Source organism: Anopheles bellator, chromosome 1 (genome assembly GCF_943735745.2).
Source record: "Anopheles bellator chromosome 1, idAnoBellAS_SP24_06.2, whole genome shotgun sequence".
Classification (NCBI taxonomy): domain Eukaryota; kingdom Metazoa; phylum Arthropoda; class Insecta; order Diptera; family Culicidae; genus Anopheles; species Anopheles bellator.
In genome coordinates this window covers 23,522,525-23,544,817 of record NC_071285.1, presented here as the reverse complement: position 1 = coordinate 23,544,817, position 22,293 = coordinate 23,522,525, and the positions used below count along the sequence as shown (strand labels likewise).

Below are 22,293 nucleotides of genomic sequence, written 5' to 3'. Positions count from 1 at the left end.
CACCAGTGGAGAAGCTTCCTGCCATTGTTTTTCCATTATGTTGTTAGTTCCCGTTCCGGGTTTGCTCTCCCGGCTAAAAGCAGCGGCTAAAAATTGTGTCCTTAATTGCTCTTCACTGGTGCTGGGTACCTCGAGTGCTCTGGACTTCACTTGTGCCCTGCATCTACACACATGTACAAAACCCTCCACTTTCTCGTGAAACACGTCGTTTATCGCCCGTTTCAACAGAACAAACCATCATCCGCCACGTAACAATTAAGGGGCACGAAACTGCGCTGCAGCAGTGCAGAGCTTTGGTATTTTTATCTTAGCCCGACACGTGGCGGCATAGGATAGCGATCTTAATGACGATTGTTTGGGAATCTTAAATTAAAAATAGTCGAACTTGGCGTCTTCGTGCCATCGGATTGTCGGAGGCCGATTACGATCGTCTGGAATATCTGCCAAGCACAAGAAGTGTTTTCCGTGTCTCGAAGGCGCATCCGATGAACGCGTCCCCTGTCTCGAATGCATCGGAAGAAAAATCTCATAACAGCCCTCAATGCTGCCTGCAGCACGGTGCACATCCACCGTGACAGGATACAGGATGCTTCGAGCATACAGAAATTAATGAAAAAATATCCACCGTTTAATTGGCACGTACGGAATTCAATAGGAACTCTTACGGTAGCGAGCACCTGAAATCGTCGATGATACGAATTCGGGCGAAAGGTGCAATTGATTGAAAAACATAATGATTGCTTCATCTTTAATTTCTTTTCAAATCTATTTTTCGTTCAAAGTTGCTACAAAAATTTCACTCAGTCTATCTAAAGGTTCGTTGGAATATTAAGTTAAGTGCTAAACAGTGAAATCAATTCACGGAAGCCACAAACAGCAAGGTATTTTCACTTCCATTTGACATAATCCGTCCGGTGTTATATGAGGACAAACATTGGAAGAATAATTGGATTGAATTGTATGATTTCTCGGTTGTCATTTGTTTGCACGAGAATTATAAATTGCAGTGATTAATGCATTTTTGCACAATGATGTCACCTGTGATGAATGAAAGCTTTAATTGGGACGATGGCGCGATGCCTACGGGTAGCTGGTGGTCTGCCACGCCACGTTCTCTCGAAGCATGTGTTTGAAAGGAATACTTCCTTCGATTATCAATGTTATGTCAATGTTATCACATCGTAACAATTAAAAAAACCTTAATGCTGACCATTACTCATGTTTCGTTTAGTTTAGTATTGAACGCGAAGTGAGGAAGTGAGGAGCTAACTTCTTCCAAACTGAAGGAATTTGTTGAATTTGAAACTGCTGAAGTGTTTCAGCGAATCCGCAACAATACGCATAGTTAAGATTCGAAGAAAAATGAAATTTAGGAAGAATCGTAGTTTTAAACATTCTGAAAACGAAGGTGTAAAAATAAGAGACTTTAAGTCAATAAAATCTGGACCAAACTTTGGGTGCTTATCAAAAGTCTTATCAAACAGCGACCGTTCGGTCTTTGCCCTCGGGCAGTAATAGTAACTTACAACCATTGGAGGACATTGCAGACATTACTTGCATCGTTAAAGTGACGCAAATGAGAAAATATGGTGGTGGCACAGTTTCAAGAATACCGAAAGGTACGCCCCATTCCGAGCAGGACGCCCTCTAATATTCGTTGGAGCCTTTGCTCGGTTTGATTGTATTTAACTGAGTTTTCTGACTTTCTGACCACGCAGAGAGCAAGTACCCAACGAAAGAAAGCATCACCGCAAGTCCAATTTGCCGGCCAGGCCAGGTGGTAGTAACAGAAAAACCGGAACGGGAGTGTAAACCAACGACAAAGATAATTGTTGGCCATTAAGCGCGAGCGATGCGGTTTGTGGATTCAAAGCAGAAACAACAAAAGCGGCCAAACCGCGCGTGTCTTAAGAAACAATAAAAGCACCATTTCTAGATAATGTTGTTCTTCGGTTGGGTTTTTCTTTTTATTCTGCACCCTAATAGTCTCGTTTTTTTACTTAAAGCCTTATCCCGAAAATGGTGCGGTGTGCTGGCAGAAACCACAACAGCCCCAACGTTTCGTGCAAAGTTTTGAACTGGACCTTTTTCATCAACGGCCCCAATCGTTCAGTCTCGAAGATGTGGGTTGAATGTTTACCCAAACGCGATAAGGCCATTGTATCTTAACTGCAACGCTTCGCTCTGTTATTCTTTCTCATGCCATAACCGGAGGCATTTCTTTGCGCCTTCGGAACACGAAGGATCAACAAGCAACCCATAATATTGTTTCTACATTGTTTGTGGTATTACTCACTTTTCCGCGCTTCGTCTGTGGTGAAATCTCCCTGCTCAATCCCCACGTTCTCATGCATTCCGATAGAGACATTTAGCGATTCATTGCTTATGGAATCGATGCTTTTTCTGACGCGCATCAGGACATCAAAAATTCCAAAGAAATTTCATCAATAGTTTACAAGAAAAAGCAATGTTCTCTAGTTTGGGGAAATAAAAATATTTGTTAAATAACGGATCATCACCATGCTCTTACCATTTTGCTTGCTGTGCGAAATACTTTATTTCTTATCCTTCTCCAAGGGGCCGTTGCAGTTACTATCCTTATGCGCATAAACTTGCTGCCACATCTACCCACGGGCAGGTCAAAATAAAGCGATATTTAAGAGATTGAACTTTTGGTGCTGCCTCAGCGATGGACGCGCATCCAAAGTCTACAACTCGTAACTTTGGACAGATTTTGGCCGACAATGTTGTTATTTCTAATGATACACCTTCGACTGCCAGCCACCATCAAGAGCATCCCCGGGCTGCCGGGCCGAGAAGACGGACAGGGCCTGGCTCCCGAAATTTGCATAAAACGTTCCTGGACCCATTTGCATAAGGCCATTGAAAATCACAACCCCCTGACGGTGGCAGGGCAGGACTGCCTGACCGACCGACCGACATTTCCGTTTGCGTTCCACGCTCTCGGGGTAATGATATCCGATACTTGGTTACACTTTAGTGGGTGATTTGGGAACCATTACGAAGCACCGTCCCTTTGCGTGGCTAGATTTGCGTAGGGCGCTCGGCCACGATGCTACCGTAAGTCGGTCTGGATTTTCGGAACATTTTGCTCGGCCGTATTTGAGAGGGATAACATAAAGCTAAACAGGCATCACAAGTGGAACTCCACGCGCTGAGTACACGATTGAGAACACCTTAGGCACTAAAAAGGGCCAGAGCACCGCACCGCGGTAAATGAAATGGAAACCATTGGTTTTGATCAATATCTTACTCTTCATTTCCAGTCCATTTGTGTATTACGGAGTCAATAAATAAAAAGCTATAGGTACGCGACCATTAATAACCAATAACGAACGGGGATGTGCGTAATGGGAAACAAAAATGTGGCTCATGATTATTCTGTTTCGATGACTGGTAAATATATAGTGACCCCTACCGTGGACCCATGCATTTTAAATCAAAACAAAGTACAAGAAACTCTATGCAATATCAATCAAGTTCTTTTTTTCTGGCCATGTTCATCTTCTGATCAGAATGGCTCTTCTTCGAATGGTTGGTAAAGCTGTTTCATCTTCACCGTTTCGTCATTCACATGCAACATAAACTATCTCAGTTCTAAACCAAAATTCTAACCGCATGAAATTGCCCGAACAATTGAAATTTATCGTTTGCAATAGATTCTTTATGTGAAATAGCACTATTAAAATCGATCAGCAAAACACTTGTAGGTAAATAAAGTAGATTCAAAACGGTTCGCCGTATTCCAATGGCGATCTCCGTCGATTGAATCCCACGAATCAGCCCTATTTTGTAAAACCAATCGGACCTCAACGTCAACACGTGTAATGGGGAGTCATGGCGTCCATATGGTTCAAAAGGGTATTTTCCATAATGTCTATATGCTGTTAGTTACTAACTTTGAATGTCTTTTGAAGAATGTTTCTGCTCTCAAATTAAACCTTTTCTAACAAAAAGGGCATCTAATTTTACGTGAAAAGTTTTTTATTGTTTTTATTTTTTTTGTTACCTATTATTTTAATTAAAAAACTAGCATTAAATTAGACAGATTAGAAACCGACAAAAACTCTGTACTCAACAAGTATATTCGATACTCTTTTGACGTGAAATATGACGTTTGACGTGAGACTAGTGAAATATTCACTATTTTAGACAAGTATGATGTATGTCTTTGTTTAAAAAAGCATCTTTGTCCAAAATTTGCCTGAATCAATACAATAGGGAAAACAAAGCAATAATGCGCTGAACATGAAAAAAGGTTCATTATAATCGAAATATAAAGCAGTTCGACAAAGAACATCATGCAAATGTTCCCTACAAATAGGACCCATAAGCCATTAGAATTACTCACGCCATTCACACATCACCTAGACCAAAGCTGGCAGCGCCACAAGCTGCCGTAAGATTAATGTTCCGTTTGCAACAATATGCGAATTTTCTAGAGCAGGCACGGAAAAAGGGGCCTAAAAGTGTCGTTTTCGCCGGGCGGAAACCCTATTCGTGTCATTTGACGTCGTATGAGTCCGCCAGCTGAGTATGCTTAATAAACTGCGATGGTTAGGTCCCGTGCCTGTCCGGGTAACGATCTGCTGAAGCAATTTATTGATCCTTCCCTACGGTCTACTGCCCTATCGGTCCGGATCCGTGTGAATATTTACTCCCTTTTCTTTGAGAAGTTTGTTCTTCGACTCCGTCCTGTTCGGTTGATTCGCATTTCGTTATTTTGGCCACCGAAGGTCAACCATTCGCTGTTCACTGTGTGCAGTCATCGTTTTCGGTATCCTTTTTATGCCGATTGTTTGGGCATCTGTTTCCGGATAGTTGATGAGATGGCTCGCCGGTTTGACTGTGAAGAAGGCAGAAGATTCGGGAAGTGGGGCGTAGCATAATAAACAAACACGTATTCCCCGGGCGCCTGATAATCGAAATTGAATTCGTGTCTAACATTGTCCGTGGCCGTGCGGATCATCTGCATTTGAAGTAGCGTTTCCACACCTAGCGAACACCTTGGGCACGAAATATCTGCATTGGATTCCACAACCGAGCAATAGAAAGAAGTATCGGAAGGAGAAATTTCCTACATCCTTTCAATACTGTGCCTAAGCACTTCAGGTAAGTAGAGCCAAATGGAGCCTATAAGAATTCGATTCAACTTCAGGACATAAATGTTCGTTCCTGACATCATAAAGTCAGCCTTAGAAAGCAATATGCTGTCCGCTGCTCGGTTCTGATCAATTCTGCACAGCTATTCGATAAAACTGTCAGACCATGGTCCTTTGTGGTTTATGAGCTGACAACGTTTACGGTACCCACAACATGCTAATAAAAAGCACACAAATCCGGTGTCCGATTTTAGTACCGAAGCTCATAAGCCGGTCGGGTTGGTCGCTTTCAAACCACAGGAAAGCACCGATGTGTCCGGGGGCTGGTTATCGGTGCTACCGATGTCAGCATTAATCCCATCGAATATCTTCGGATCCGTGCAGTCACGTAAAGGTTTGCTACGGGTGCACCATTCCGGCGACCGACCTACCTGTCTACGGAAAAAGGGCACGGGTATGAAATTTTCTGGGACCGAACTACGGAAACACCCGATTTACCGATTACCGTTCGAACGAATTAGTTCCAATCAACCCCACTTCCCGGCTAATTTGAAATCCTGCTCCGTGCTCCAAAAACTTTTAAACTACACACCGCCGAGAGTCCTTCTTCTGGGCGCAGCTCTTTTCGGGGGTAGACGGCCAAAAGGTCGAAGTCACTAACGATGAACGGGATAACACTGACACAAATTGAATAACATCGTTTCATCGCTCCAGTTCTAGTTGATGGATATTGATCGGTAGTGCATCAGCGGTAGGTGACCTTCTGCAACCGCCTGTCCTACGCTCCCTTTGAAACACTTCAACGTCAGATCGATGGCGGTTGGATCTGAAGAACATCTTGTGCTTTTGGAGCGCTGCTGAATGGATTTTGCGTTTCAGAAGGATCCCATAGATCGGCTTGAAGGAAACTGTTTTTCTCTTAATCATCCATTAAGTTGATTATGAAACTGTAAAATTAATTAAAGAAGTAACAAAACCAGACTTTCAACATGCTAACAATACAATAAATTTTATAATCCTTTATCTTTTGAAGTTTTCCCACATGCAGGTTAGGTTGCGTGACATTCAATAACAATTTAACAAACCAATTCTTATCGTCCTTAAAGTTTCCATTTAATCCCGAAACCAGCACGGCTTCATTAAAACTACGGTCCAGCTCCAAACACCGGAGGATTATCAAATCACGAAAATTAAATCACCATTTTCACGCCCGAATATGACAGTGATTCCAGGATTGTTCCAGGCTGCTGCCATTTGTTGCACCATTTGCACCGGTTTTCCCCCGTGAGAACCATTGGAACCCATATCGCTGGGAAACAGTCGGCCAACCCATGCCACCGTTTTCCATCTGCTCCATGGCGCAGCGTCCGTTTGGCTGATACAATTATGGTTGCCGAGCTGGCACATGGGCAACCGACGCCGGATCGTATGGTGGGGCACCCAAAACCTGCTCCGTTTTGCAACTCGCTTAGCTTCGGGCTCAAGCATGTCGAATTAGTGAAACCGTGCCCGTGCAAGGCACGTAGCGATGCACCACAATTGGCTTTAAAATAGAAGAAAAAAGAAATGGCGATTGACGTTTTGTTAAACCTTAACACCCTTGAAGTGATGTTATTTCGCCAGCACCTTTCTAGATGACCTGGTCACGCGTCGCGGCAAACGCCTTATTAACTTCACGTATCTCGATGAGTTGTTAAGCACCTCGACTCGACGATGGCCATACAGAGCCGTCCATCAATTAGATCGCGCAAATTAATGACACCATCGTGCGCTCTATTTTATGGCCAATTCATCCCAATTCATTTGTTCCAGTGGCTCTCCCGAGTGGCAAACTTCCAGTCGTGGTGCTACGTCCCACTGCCATCGGGTCCGGGAAGCCGAAAAGTTGTCCGTCCAAGATGTCACAACGCTACTGCTGTGACTGTATCTCGCCACTACCCGGCCGTGACAGTTATGAAAGTTTGCTTCTTCAAAAACTGGGCAATAACGAGTGCCATTTTACGACGACGAAGGCACGTTACTGTACCGTCGGTGCCCCAGTTGGCGCACACTTGGCGACAGAGCTTAGCTTTCGTGCTGGGCTGGCTCCGACAAATATTCATCATTAGGCGGCACCGTTCGGGCCATTGTGCGAAGTTGGGCAGAAGCATAAAAATAGCACTATCATGGCACCGTCCGCACACACAGAGTAACGATGGTCATTCGTTGGCTTTAGGTTCGTTGAGACGATCGCCACTCTTCATCAGGGGCGTTCCGGATGTGCCCCGGAAACGTCATCCGCCCCAGCCACTGGACCGGAAAGCCCAGAACAGAAAGAGAAACTATCGGAGGCGCTTTCGCGACGGGACACGGCGGGGGAACCGTTTCATTACCGGCTTTTGAAGAAATTGATATCGACGCCCAAGAACGACGGTGAGGTGATGGAAGTGAGTTTTTTGACCAAAAAGTTTGACGGACGTACGTATTCGGGCACGTTGTCACGTTCCGAGCTGCGTGTACCTAATATCAACAAGTCGGGCTATGGTTTGGTTTGGGTTGGAATACAATACAAGAAAGCACAAGAACCGTGAACGTAGCGTGAGGAGGTTCAACATGAGCAAATGTTCGTAAAAAGGAAAGGAATAATATTCTCTGGTTTCCAAATATTATTTTTTCAAGTGCATCACTTACTTAATTATAGCTACCAATTCGCAAACTTTAATACACGGTGGATCAATTAATTGAATCAATTGAAAATTGACAACGAAAAGAACTAATCTTACAAAGTTGCAGGACAAAGGCAAAGTTGAAGCATTTGAAAAATAACATTCGTCCAGTTATGGCCGAGGTAACACAAAAAGCAGGCAAACCACACAAAAAATAATTCTCGTGTTTTTTAAAGTTGTTTTTTGGAAATAGACAAACATTTGTTGTTAACCTTCTAGTATCGAAATTTGAGTATTGGAAAAAGTGTGTCAAATAATACAATCACCATAACTTATTTTTCATTATTTAAGCACTACATAATGAGACAATGTAATTGTAAGTCTACAAAATTATGCCAATTACTAGGTGGTTACCTTGAGATTTGGACTGTTTAAAAAAAAACATATGTGGTTTACTTGGTAAAAAAAAACACTCATCGGCCATGGTTGGCTACATGAGTCGTGATATTAACATTGTCAAACCATTGGAACGAAAACTTCTTTTTGATTCAAAGTATGTGCCATCGCTAGCGCACATTTCTTCTCTGCTAAATCGTGGATTCCCAGACGAAATAATTGTTCGTCTTTTTAAGCAAACTAATTAGGGGCCAAGTCTGGTAAATACAGCGCGGGGAACTAGCAGCTCCCACCCGGGTGATTTGATAATATCCTGAACCAGTTTTGCTTTGTGCTTCATGGAGACGCCAGGTTCAGTAATCATTAAGCCCCACCTGGCACCTCCATTTCGGAAAAAAAGAAACTGCATTTTGGTCGTTTTCGATCAATGCATGGTTCTAACTGATCATTTGTTGTCAGCAGCGATCTGAATTAACGGCTACACCAGGTAGTAGGAGCTTGTGTCACACCACGACTTTCTGGTGCCATCAGAAAGTTCTTTTTAGGAGTCCTCCGATGCTCTTTCCTCGTTAAGCCAAAATCGCCATATTTAAATTTTTTAAACCAACTGCGGTCTTCCAAAAACAATCTTCGACAATCATTTGATGCGATTCTGCAGCAGTTTGCTTCATCAGGTAGCAGAAAAATAATAATCCCTATATGGACAGGTACAAACGTTGACACTAACACTTTCTCTTCGTTGGTCTAACACTTTCAAAACCCCTTACTAACCTTTTAATAGTCCGAACCTCAAGGAAACGAACTGGTATACCGCTTTGTTAAGCACAAATCAGACTGAACCAAATCCGATTTCACCAATGCAAAATGCTTTTACTGTAAAAATGGTCAATTTTTTTCATAGTTTTTTATGCAGTTTTCTGATGTCGATGTTTTCGTATATTTTTCTTCACTTCCTTCTGATCAAACCATTCAAAGTTTTCGCTCAATTACAGCCAGTGACACCATAGCGTTCCGAGCGTTATTCATTTACACAAGTAATCTCCATAAAGCAAAGCAGCAATCTCCATTATGCAAAAATCGCTGTTACCGAAAGGAGACCCGTGCTTCGGTTCATTATTTTACTGATGGAATGCAAATACGTTGACACGCAAAATTCATGTACTCAATGTAGCGAGTCATAAAACAATTTTCGACGACTGCCATGGCGTCGGGGCTCGAATTAAACGAATAACAAATTGTATGGACACGCCAAAGAGCATGCTCCATCGTCAACCTCTGCCTGTGTGCTAGCAGCGCGTGAAATTCCACGAAGACCACAGTTTAAAATACGGCCACCACTGCAAGCGCCATACAAACAGTGGTATCCTTTTGGCGCAGGATACCTTACGCTTCGTTTTTTAACCTTCCCCATTGATTGAGTGTTGTGCCCCCCCGAGTTGCCGAGTTGAAAAACTGTTCAATCATCAGCTGTGGGCCAGGAAAAAGAGGCCACCGGCAACCCAATCAAAGTTGTTTCGAAAACACAAAGAAAAGCCTTCCCCGACAGGCCACACCGACCGTCGATCATCCATTTTCCGCTAACTACGACGGATACGGACGCTGTGTTTTGATCAAACAGTCTGTTTTTTAACCAAAAATCTCACCCAAAGCCCGTGCCCACAGTAGCAGCAGCCGGGGCAGCCGCAGAAAGACGACGATGATTTTCCAATCAGTGTAAAAGCTTTCACGGGAGTATGTGAGAAAAATCGCACATTCACACACGAGCCCCGGCAGCACTTCCGGCCCGCCGGTGGAAGGTTAATTGGTTAGTTTTTCTTTTTCTTGATAAAACGATGAAAAATGGCCGACAAGTGAACGAGGGCGCACGGCCCGGCGACAACGGCTGCGGTTGAAACGGTTATAAGTTCGTGACGTGGCAGTGACTGGCGCTTATTGGAAAAGTGCTGGAGAGCGCGCGGTGTTGATTGGCTTTTCGGTTGGCCAGAGCCGCCAGGAATGGCAATCAGTTTGATGGTTTCGTCGATTAAAAACATATCGCCTTCGCTACCGCCGCCGTGGGGCGTAAAAAAGGCCCACAGTAACATAACTACAGAGTATCACGAGAAAGTAGTTGCTGGTTGCGTGAAACTTTTACCAGCAATCAGCAAACCGCAAAGCAAAGTGTGTGCATCTTGCCGGCCCGTATCGGCACCAGCGGTGGGGAGTTTTCGAAAAAAAATCCCTTAGATTTTCACAATCTCGAAGTTGTGCTGGCTCAGAAAAAAGAAACACTCCGAAAAAAAAATCACGTCCAACTAGGCTAGAAAAATGGAAACCGCCACAAAAAAAATGCGGGAAGCGAACCAGAACATCATGCACCGAACAGCACATGTGTCTTGTAAGATCTCGAAACCCGGTGGATTTACCCACCACAAAGGAGCGTGGACATGTACAGCAACAACAATGGAACTTCGTTCCTCTTCGGCCCTTGCTTAAGTTTCTCGTTCTAGATGTGACCACATTCTGGAGCAGTAGCGCTGTTGTCGAGAAGCTCTCGGAGAACGCCACCGAACGCCTTAGCGAGGTTCCCGCCGACCACGAACCACACGAAATACATTCCGGGCCAGTGAGTTTTCCTTCATTATCTCAGCCAACCAGAACCTTCAGAGGCCCCGAAACGACAGCAAGCCGAAAAGTTATATGCTAACGAATCTTCTTCGGAGGAGTCTTCGGGGCAACATGAAAAGTGACATGATGGTTTTTTATACCGAACCCTATACCGAAGTTGCGTCCTCGGTGCCGACAAAATTGCCCACCATGTAGCACAACCGCCCGTTTGGTGTGTGTCTCACCCACCGTATAATGGGTGTCACTTTTGGCTCATGCTTCAATCGAAGTCCCGAAGCCAGCTAAATTTAAAAACCGCACCAAACATCCCGCCCGAAAGCAGAGCGCTAGAAGCATCCCTTTCCGAAGGGCTCGTTTAGTTTGTTTATTTGCCAGATTTGTTTGGCCAGACAGCCAGACAGCGACGTGGGCTAACTTTTGCCAGCAGTACTCTCGCTAGTAGTGGTGGCAGTGACAGACTGAAAGGCAAAACGTGATGGAGAATGTAACAAACGGCACGGTCCTCGGAAGAGAAATTGTGTACCATCATACGCTGGTAACTGGTCGTTCAGCAGAGGATACACGTTAAAGCGTAAAAGGGCGAACTAACAAGTTTTAACAACATTTTGAGTATTAATTTAGGTGACTTTTTTTTCGTAACTCAGCACTCACATTTCACTGTGTGACACTCATCTACTTTCAAACGATCTAAAATCGTGTGGCACGAATGGGATTTTACGGTACTTTGGGACTCATGTGCGCCGTCGTAGTTTTTCGTCCTCACTTTGCTGGACAACACTGGGTTGAATAGAAGAATCCTTGGGTGCATCTGGTGGGTTCCATTGTGCGGTTGAAATAAAGTGTAAAGCGAGCTTTTTAAGGCTTTTTGCTTGGTTCAAACGAGCTGTGTGAGGCGATACCGAACATTCGCGCTCTATGACGGCAAAATTCGTTTACCGACGCCACCTTTAAAACATTTTCTCTGTAAAAACTGGCATAGATTGGGTCACCGGATGGCACGTGAAAACGCTGGGATGGCATGCACCCGAACTTGCTTCTGATGAAACGCTTTCCTTTTGATAGGATAAGGATAGGATAGAATAAGTAATTCTGAATTTAAAGATATCTTTACCATACGCTTCACATGGCTTCTGTTCGAATATTTTGAACTGAATGTTTTTTTATGCTGAATGCGAAAGAGCGTTGGTCTTGGGCGATTACTCGTATGCTTCCTTAGTTTTGCTTTCTGTGGATTATCACTTGAATTCGTTAGAACTAATCAACTAATCGGTGTGTCTAGGGTGGATAGAACCCTCAAAAAGTAGATCTGTGATATGTAAAACCAAATTTCATCGCCCGAGACGAGGGACCGAAACCTTGCTGTGAACAACTCGAATTGCAAATTTCTTTCTTTCAACAATACTCGTATCTGATTTATTCATCCAAAACTCTATTCTTTTGCAGTAATGTGGCGGTTTCTTTTATGAATACGTTCCTTTCTAGCTCGATATATCCTTTCCATTTAATTTCGAATCAGATACTTTTTCGTGGAATAAATACGTAACTGATTTCGTTTTGGATAAAACACTCACGTTCTCGGCATCAGAAAAACTCCCATCAGAATTGATGTTTCGAAGCTGCCATTAGTTTTCTGATAGACGTTTCTTATTCTGGTACGATATTATGAAGAATGAATATTATGAAGAACCCTTGTAAAATTATGTTCAACATTGTATTTTTCAATTATGTTATTCCTTAGCGAGATTACAACCAAACGATCTCGTTTGAATATGTTGCACTAAGATCGGTGATTTCAGTTCAAAAGTTTACTGACCTTATTATTATATTAAGATTTTTAATTTTACAGCGGCCTGACTTCCGTTCCGTCGTGGTCTATATTACCCGGAAGTCAACATTTTACGAGGATACCATTACCAAATCTATTTCAACTCTGCACCCCCGTGGAAGCGGAACAGTGTATAAGACCTGGTCAAGCGGTGGTCCAGCACAAACCACACCGACCTAACAAATGGTCGAGGTGTGTGCCGATGGCTGACCAAAGCCATTCCCGAGCCGAAACGAGCTGAAAACTTTCAAATGTCTGTCTGCAGCGTAGCACAACGTTCCATACGAAACCGCAGCGGTCTGTAAACGTAAAAGGCTCTCATCTGCAACATACATGAGCCTCAAAGATAGTACGATACAAGGGGCTTACGAAAAAATGTCGCCAACTATTTAATGAGCTTAGTTTCTGGGAGAGTGCGACGAATGTAAACTTTATTAATTGCTTCGGGCCCTTTTCTGCCTTTTCCACAGAACAATGCGCTACGTAGGGGACAATTCGGTTCGCAGTCAAGTGTTGCAGCTGACGGATTAAACTCGGCACTAGCGGTACTATGAGCGGCGCTTCGCCCAAGGACACGATGACGATTACACGTTCGCCAGAGGCCGTCGTGCACAGATCCAAGCGGAAGCGTCTGTTACAGTGATTCGCATCTCGCCGCGCCTCTCTCTCTCTCTCACTAACGAACATTAGCGTCATTAGCACGTCAGCGTGAATGTGGCGCCCTCCAGCAATCCGCCATGATGTATCGATGCTGTTTAATTGCACTAATGATAGCGCACTGTGTGTCATCGGCGGATCCGGTGGCGCGTCGGGCCCGCCAGCTGAGAACGGGCGCAGGCGGCGTGTCCGAACAGGACCTCCGAAACAGGAGCCACACTGAGGGCCCTGGGCCCATCGAGTCCACCGGAAGCCGGGCGCTCGAGCTGGGCGATTTCGTGACCGACGAGCGACGGGGCGTCATCAGCGAGACCGCCATCCAGCCGCTGATCGAGCAGGACATCTACGATGACGATGACGATGAGTCCGGGTCACCCGACGACGATGAAGATGACGCGCGTACGGTGACGGTGGTGGAAGACCTCGGCGGCGGAAATGTCATTATTCGCGATGTCCTCCGGGTGGGAGTGGCGCTTCCGGGCAAACTGACATCTCCGCCAGCGCCAGCGGACTCACTGGAGGCGCTGGTGGAAAAATCAATCGCAACGACCTCGAGGTCGAAACCGCACGCCAGCTCCCAGCACCACCGGCCGGAGCTGGGCCAACCGCAAACCCGACGCACAGCAGGTAATTGTGTTGCGCCATTAATAATTCAAAGAATTGTCACCCGCGGGGTTTCCTTTTTTCGCGCCTCAAGAGCCTCTCGCACTCGCTTCCGCTGACCGGCAGATAAGACGAAGCGCAGGAAATTAGATAAAACTGGAATACTAATCAAGGTTCGTATGTTCGCGACGTGCGAACGTTCAGCTCGTCACATTAAAACATCAGGACGGGCTTCGATCAGAAGCTTGAAGGAAGGTGCTTTGGCAGATCGGCCGACTAATGAGACTCATCAAATGGAGGATTCTTTCTAACTTTCTTCCCGTTCAAGCTAAACGGGCGCAATGACGGCCCACTTCACAGAAACAGTTTGCGAAAAGTGCCTCGGGAAACGTAAACCTTCCCGAAATGATTAAGATAGATCTTCTGAAAGTATACTCTCTATTTCGTAAAGTACGTTAAGAATGTAAGGAATTAAGGTCGTACATGCCCAAAAACATTAGCCCTATCTGACATTTCATCACCAACATATATTTTTGGGTGTTTTTTCTTAATCAATTGATTCTTCGGATACTTTCGTCTTTGATGCTCCTTGTCCACTGGAGAGAGAACGAGAAAACGAAATAAGAAAAATATCTAAAGGTTGGTCATTAGTTAAGTCGGAAATTGAGTCATATTTTTTGTTATTCTATTAGAAGGCAAGCAGTAATCAGTGCTGCAATGGTATCGAAACGCTGTCTGATTCAAATTAGCACATGACAAATCTCTTCTTCTGCGTAGACAATGATCTACTTGTTGATCTCTGTTGTTTGCTTCACAATTTCGCATTGCTAACCGAGCCGTTTCACGGGCTGCCTTTCAATGGTCGGACGGGATAAAAAGGTCCAGGTTTTAAGTTACCTCCCCACCAATTTTGAGCCAAATCGCTTCAGTCGTTCTTGAGTTATAAATAGTGTAACTAAGGCGACATTCTTTCACACATATAGATTCTCAGTATTGGATAAAAAGGTACAAAATAGTCATGTAGCTAAAAGAAGAGGTCGGCATTTTTTTTATCAATTGAAGCATTCTTCTGAAATGATGACGAAACTGCATTCTCGGCAAAGCGAACGACAAACTTATTGTCTTGCTTGCGAACTGATCGCTAAAGCAAACTACAAAACCCCACGGGGGCAAAATCGAGCGTAAAGCGCCAAAAGAATACTTGGCAAACAAGGTAATCTCATTGCACTGTGAAGTGCGCTATTTATTTGGATCAATTCCATTCGGAGTCCTTTCGAAATCCTTTCGCAGCCGTTTTCGACGCTGCCTAGTGTGGTGCTGTGAAAGAGGTGAACTCAGAGCAAGAGGAAGGAAATAGACAAACACTGGGAACAAACAGCTCGTACGGGGCGGTGCACGTTGAGCTTAACAAAACTACCAAACACCGAATCCTTCCTTCCTTCCGGAGGATACTGGTTGGCATCGGGCGGCCCAAGCATTGTGCCGATTTCAGCTGAACCAATCGCTCGGCACTGAACCGTGAGAGAGCACAATTGTAATTATTATTTATGAAGACTAGAACAGATGTGTTCGGAAGGACTCACCCCCAGTCGTCCTCACCGGGACCTAGCAATATCCTTTATCCAGTGCTGAGCTGGCAAAAGTATTGCTAGAAGCTTATCGATACGTTCAGGAGCTTTCTTTCAATTGAATTCTTTATTCCTATTTTCTATTCGCAGCTCTTTGGGTAAATTCAAAATACCTTTCATTCGCCTCGAGTTTGAATATAAATTAATTTTCAAACAATTACTGACAAACACCGGCAAACGTGACTCTTTGGCGTTGCGAGTTGCAAATCGTTCACTTTTTCTTCTCTATTCTTGTCAACTGCAAGTTGTACACTTGACCGCCTGATTTATTGGCAATATCAGCATCTTAACGAGATGCTTGCTTTCTTCTAGTGCGCCTCGAGTGCCACGGCACGAACCGAACGAACGAACCAAATGAGCGATACCGAATGCAGCATGATAAATCACTTTCTTTCGGCAGAGCGTCGTTTTCCCGTTCGGAGGAATGAACGAAACAAGATTAATTGTTTATGCTTACCGATGATGACAGGCTGATGACACCGAAAATTATTACAAAATTGAATTCAACTTTTTGCGATCCTTTCGCACTGACGTAGAGGGTGACCATTGACCGAATCGTGAGGTTATACGATATTTTTTTGCGTAATGCAATTTGATACAAATTGCTCAGAGCAAACAACCGGTCCGAATTCCATTTGAAATGATGACCAGTAGCCCATGCGTGGAATTTAATACATAGACGCTTTGACTTTTCGGCAAGTTTGCACATATTTTAGTTATGTTTGAAACTGTAAGCTAGTAAATTTTTGCTAGCCTTTAAAAGTTGTGCCATACATTTGCTACCGACCGCCGGGATCTGGATGCTTTCTGAAGGCTCCCAAATAACCAACGTCATTTATGTTGACGTACAAAAAGTTTGTTGATTAATATTTAATAGCTGCCTAAAAGGGGATCCTGCAGCCTGATGGGAAACGGTGTCCGAAAGGTTGCCATGACGAAAGATACTGAGAAAGGTGGAGTTGTTTCAAAAATATACTAACATTTGAAGAGAGTTTACAATTATATTTAATACGGTTTAAAGCGAGTTTTACAATCGATTTCTAAAAGGTAAATCACACTTTCGTGGTCAATAAAAACAATTTAGCTGCTTCAGGCGATACAGCACTGATTGATTGAGCGTAGGAATTGGATTGCATCTGAATTGACTATTTGATTGCATTCAATCGACACATCCCACACTTCATTCATTGGTTTGCATGTTCCGCGGTTCGTTTTTATAAACACGTACCACGAGTATTGTTCGTTATAGTAAAAAACCACGTAACAGTGTTTCAATTATGTACGGCAAGCAAGGAAAATGTTTCTTGTTGCAGCAAAGCGGTATTTTCCAGCGCAGGGTCCGCGAAAGGATCGCATTAATTATGGGGTATTTAACTCGGAGCAGAAAGGGAAGCAGCAAAATATAGATGAACAGATCGAGTGAGAGAAAAGCGACGAAAGTAAGCGCAAAGGATCCTAGGCGCATAATATCAGAACAGCATCCCTCATCTTCAACCATTGTTAATAGCTCCGTCGCTGTAATGATGCAAATTACCCTATTTCTATGGCAGAAATTATTCAAAAGGTGCACGATGCAAATTGCAGACAAAAACCTGCAGTAGCCCTGCGGGCGTGCAGCGTCACGCCACGTGGCGTAAAACGAGTTGCGTCCAGACGAGCTGAACCGCTGCCGCTGTTGGCCGAGCGAAGTTCGTGGATAAGGTGGACTTTCAGAGCCGCAAGCATGTTGCACGCTGTTTCAAATGCAATTATTTTGGTGCAAATCGAATTAGTCAGGCAGCAATGCGGCTCTCGCCAACAGCTATTTTGGCGAACAACGACCGGCCGGTTCCGGGTAATGTTTGCCGATTGACTTTATCATGCGAAAGCCTCCTTCAAATTAACAACCTAATGAGCCATCGTCACCAGCACACACACCCCGGCATCTGTCATGGCACACCGGTCATTATTATTAAATGATGCGGCCCCGGTAAAAAGCGGCCAACATAACGACCGATCGCGATCGCCGAAGAAGCGTTAGTGGCCAAGGGCACAAATTAATTGATTAATTTCAAACGCTGCTGCCTTGCATCAGTAATGAAACGTTATGCAATAATGAAAACTGATGACATGCTTTCGTCCAATTCTGTACGGAAATATGCTCCCATAACGTATTTAAAATTGATTAAAAATAATTCATTGGTTCTGACATTATATTTGGGTTATTTTTATCCCTATTGCGATGCTACAAATATTCAACGCGTACAAACGGAGCCGCATTCTCGGAAGCCCACCGAAACCCTTTAAGATTCGCTCGAAAGATCAATTCAGGCTGGGCATCGTTACGTTCCTTTTCTGGCCACATATTTTCGCCGGCACGCAGCACGGAAAGCTGTGTTTGATCTTTACGCCCTCGGGCACACGGTAATGGCTTCGCAAACGAATTCCTTTAAATTTACAATTCACCAGAAATCGAATCGCGTTTGGCGCTCGTGGTGCGTATCTCCCATCAAACGTGATTCCGAGTACCTAAATAGGGGAAAGCTCGCCTCGTACAGATCGCACACACCGCGCGTTTCCGTTCCGTTCCTTCCGGGGGGGCCAATACTCTGGTTTTGGAAATTGAAGTTGACTCAATATCAACAGCACTTTACAGCGCGCAGAACAACCTCTTTTCACCCGACGGGTTGCCAAGCGCCGGCTTCAGCGCCCGTTCCGTCCGTCGGATTGCGACATTCTGCGCCACATACACGCAAACCCAAGGACATGCAGACAAGGAAAACATCGGCAACAGTACGGCATTATGCTCGGCCCTATTCGAGCCATCCTTGTTCGACACTCGCCGCCAATTTCCACGCCGGCTACGAAAGGCAAATTTTGATTGGATTACACGCAACTCGGTGTCCCGCGCTCCGGCTCCGGCGTTTGTAAATTTGTATTCCGTGCGATTCCGTGCGAGGTGGGAAGAATTGTAAAATGACGATGGAAAAATGACGATTTCTTTGTACGAGCAGCAGCAAAACTTTTCCGGGGTGATGCTGACGTCGTTGCGCCAACATCGGGTCCCCGGGGTGTGCCAGGCACCCGGGTCTCCCTGTGGGCGGAAGGACCCACCGCAGGGAACTATCTGAAGGACCCTAGGAGCAAGCCAAACATCAGGCGACAATCGGGCTGACAGTGTATAAAACAGTCTCTCGCTCGGCGGTGATCGAGTCGGCTAACCTCTTTCAAATGTCTCCGAATTGAATTTGAAATCCATGCGGAACCTTCACCCGGGGCTCGCCTTCATGTCGGTGCCGATCGAGGTGGTTAGAAACATATTCAAAAGCACTAGGTTGATTGACTTCTAACATGTCGTTCGATGCCGTTTCGATGGGTGTTTGATACAGTTCTACGCTAGTCTTGCGAGGGGTGAAAAGAGTCTTCAAATTGCTCAAACTATTCGAAAGAAGGATGGCAGAGCAGAAAGAAAGACACTATTGTATACACTTTGTCTACTGTAAGCGTTATTCAAGCAAACCGGTCCACAGACAATAATAAATTTGAAAAAGCATCAAAAATTGAAAACGGAAAGCAACGCAAGGAGCATAGAAGGGAAGAAAACATTAAGCAACTATTGCTCATAAGAAAAGGATAAAAAGAGTAAAATAATTGACATTATAAGGATGTTAAAAAAGTATCACCACTTTAGAATTTCCACAGATTATGTACGAGTGTTTTCAATATTCATATTGTTTGTGACGTAATACTCTGGTAATATTAAATTAAACCGTTTTGGACGCTAAGTTTTTTAAAACTTCCGTAACACGTCTTTTGACTTCTCTTGGATTTGCAAACAAATGCACCTAGTTCCAGCACACTGATCAGTATTTTGTGTAAACCGGGATAATGTCTGAAACAAAGCACCGTTTATTGGTGATAAAAAATGGTTCTCAGAGGGCCACAAAGTTCAGAGGACGTCGAAGAGCATGCCGAACGACCCAGCACCCCAAGAACAGACAAAAGCATTGAAGAAGTGAGGAAAAAAATGTTAGTCAACCGTCGTTTCAACATCAGAAAAGTTGCTTAAAAAGAACAGGAACAAATCGATTGGCTGCCGTTGAACCAAAAATTGTTAGAATTTTGTCAACTATATGAGACGAGTCGCCACAAAATTGCCCCCAAAGTGGCTCAATGTCGACCATTTGTTGCGCGCAAAGTTTTGACCACACGCTCATGAGACCACAACCATCGTATTTCTCCGGTCTAACCTCCTGTGACCAGTGAAGTGGGGAAAAATATTTATTCAAGAATAAATGAATAGTTTTTGATAAAGTACAACACTGTTTAACCAGCCCTAGTAAATCTTGATGGTTGATGGTTGGTTCACATTTTGTCTAAAAAAGGTTGTTTGCATGGAAGCAATATATTCATTGAGCAATACTTTCGGTAACAGCACTGCCTGAGTGGAAAGTAATATCAATTTCATACAAAAGAAAGTGGTCGTAAATAATAGACAAAGTCTCGTCTGCCCGTCGTTATGGGTTTTCCTTCCTTTTTTGCTCCGTCGTTTTTTTATGGGAACAAACCAAATACCTTAACGGCAAGTTTACGTGGTCTGATGCTTCCAATTGTTTTCTATTCCTCCCGTACCCAGACGAAAGCCACCAGTCGTCGTCATCATCGTTAGAACTAACCGCTAACCCGGCCAGTGATGGCATCTTCTTGTCTACGACGGATTTGGGCGGACTTACCACGGCCGGCGGGGCGAGTGTGCCGGCCAGCATGGCGAACGTGAATCTATCACTTGCAACCCAACGAACCATCCGAAGGCCATCCAACGGTGCGCAGGCCGTCGCATTGATCCAGAATTTGGCCGATGTCAGCACACCGCCCCTGGCAGAGCCGGACCTGCAGGCGTACAACGAATCTCCCGAGCTGACATCGAACCGTGGCCAAGGCCACCAACAACCAGCATCGGAAGCGACCAGCGGCAGCAGCAGTAGCAGTAGCAGTAGCGGTAGTAGTAGTAGTGGTAGTGATAGTGGCACTAATCCCAGCGGCTCAGTCCTGAATCTTGGTGCTGTGGCTACAACGGTGACAGTAATGGCGGGTGCGGGGCCACAACGACAACGGACGATCAATTCGATGAACCTTAATCCGACCACGCCGGCCATGGTGGTGAAACCGGTCGGCGAGCACCGGAAGCTGCTGAAGAGCACCGGGCCCATCCTGAACTATGTATTCGACCACCATCCACCGTACTACAAGTCGAACTACTACAACGCTAGGTAAGTAGCACACTGGATTTGGGGATAATCAATGGCTACCATTTTCGGGCGGCCAATGCTTTCAATGAATCAGCGGAAAATTGAAAAATGAAGACTCCAAGGCAATTTTCCAGGCCAGGTGCCAGGTTTTCATGGATTCAGCCTTCACAAAATTCAAACAGTGCCGTATTTTTATGTTATTTAAAATACATAGTGAGACAGTTTTTACTATATTTTATATGTCTATATCTCGGTTCGAATTGGCTCACTTTTGATGCTACGGCCACCGTTGCCACCTGCATGTTACCGGCTATCAAATCGGAACCGGCGGTCGGAAGCCGTCCAAAAACCCAGGCGGCCATTGCCATTAAGATCTCCAGGCACGTATCACTGGCGCAAAACAATTTCATCAAACACTCACTTAATGCAGTACCGGGAACTTCTTGGCCTAGAGTCCAGCCATTCAGCCACCGGCTCGATGGCCACCAGCGGGACTCTGGCTCTGGTGTGGGGAGGGGCCCTCTTGCCAGGTAGAACTTTTCGTGCATCATCTTGCTTAAAGTATGTAAAATTAGGCCAATTTCGCTCCGACGGGCAACACCGTACCGAGCTGGGCCGGCCGGGTGGAAAATGCACCGGAAAATCCGAAGGAAACGACGTTCTTTTCACCGTCACCACCGGCGGCCGTCGCAGTGAATATGGATATTGAGGCCACCAGCATAGATGTCGCCCCAACCCCACCCACTAATGGGTTCTACGTGACGCCGTTACCAAGCAAAACAGGGTTTCTTCCATCGGCGTTTGCTGCACACGATTCGATGCAGCTGAGAGCGGGCAGAAAAAGACGTGGAGTAGTGTATAAGTGGCTCTGGTTCATTATGCTAGCCGGCTTCGGTTTTACTTCGTAGGTGTTTGAGAAAATTCCGGCGAGTTGAGTTCTCTGGAGATAGTTCTTAACTTGTGCTGCAATTTCTAAATGGTCAGTGTGTAGGTAAACTTTTATGAAGGTAGATAACAAACAGAGGTGAGAGGTGATCGCAATTTTTCACAGAAATGTGGGGGTTATATTATAGGACAGGACTTCGATCAAAAGTGTGAAAACTCCACCCTGACTAAAAAGCGTAAAAACGAACGAAACATAAACAAATGAACTTCTGGAACCTACAAAAAACTGCAAATCCTTGAACGGAGCTCACGAGGGGCCCAGAAACCGTGTCCGCAGATCGCGAAAGTCCAAAAAGCCCGCTCGCTGTCGTTGATCATGAGCATTTAAATTCGAAATACAGATTGGCGTCATTTGCTGCACTCAAAAAGTAACCGTTTCCGGCCCTAACATACCCGAGAGCAAAGTACAGTGTGTGTTCCACATTACGCCGCCATCTACACGGCTCATTGTTCCGCCGTTTTGTGTCATTCGCGCGTATCATTTCGTCATTTCGGATCCGGCTTTTCTTCGCCGCCGGTGGCGACGATCGTTTCGCTGTTTCCGGGCTGCCAACTCCTGCGATGCTTCCGCGCGGAGCGTCCCCGAATCCCCGGTACGATGCACAATTTTAAGCCCATTAATCTTACTGCTCAGGC

The 22,293-nt window shown here is 44.9% G+C and overlaps 1 protein-coding gene across 1 annotated transcript in view; it reads left to right on the top strand.

The window, feature by feature from the left end:
• The first annotated feature begins 13,333 nt into the window (after window positions 1-13,333).
• The window catches only part of LOC131215256 (uncharacterized), a 54,725-nt gene continuing 45,765 nt past the window's right edge, over window positions 13,334-22,293 (top strand). Inside the window, exons 1-3 of the mRNA XM_058209643.1 lie at window positions 13,334-13,880; window positions 20,100-20,450; window positions 20,547-20,733. Of these exons, the coding sequence (XP_058065626.1) occupies window positions 13,334-13,880; window positions 20,100-20,450; window positions 20,547-20,733 (1,085 nt within the window). The remainder of the gene's footprint in view (window positions 13,881-20,099; window positions 20,451-20,546; window positions 20,734-22,293) is intronic.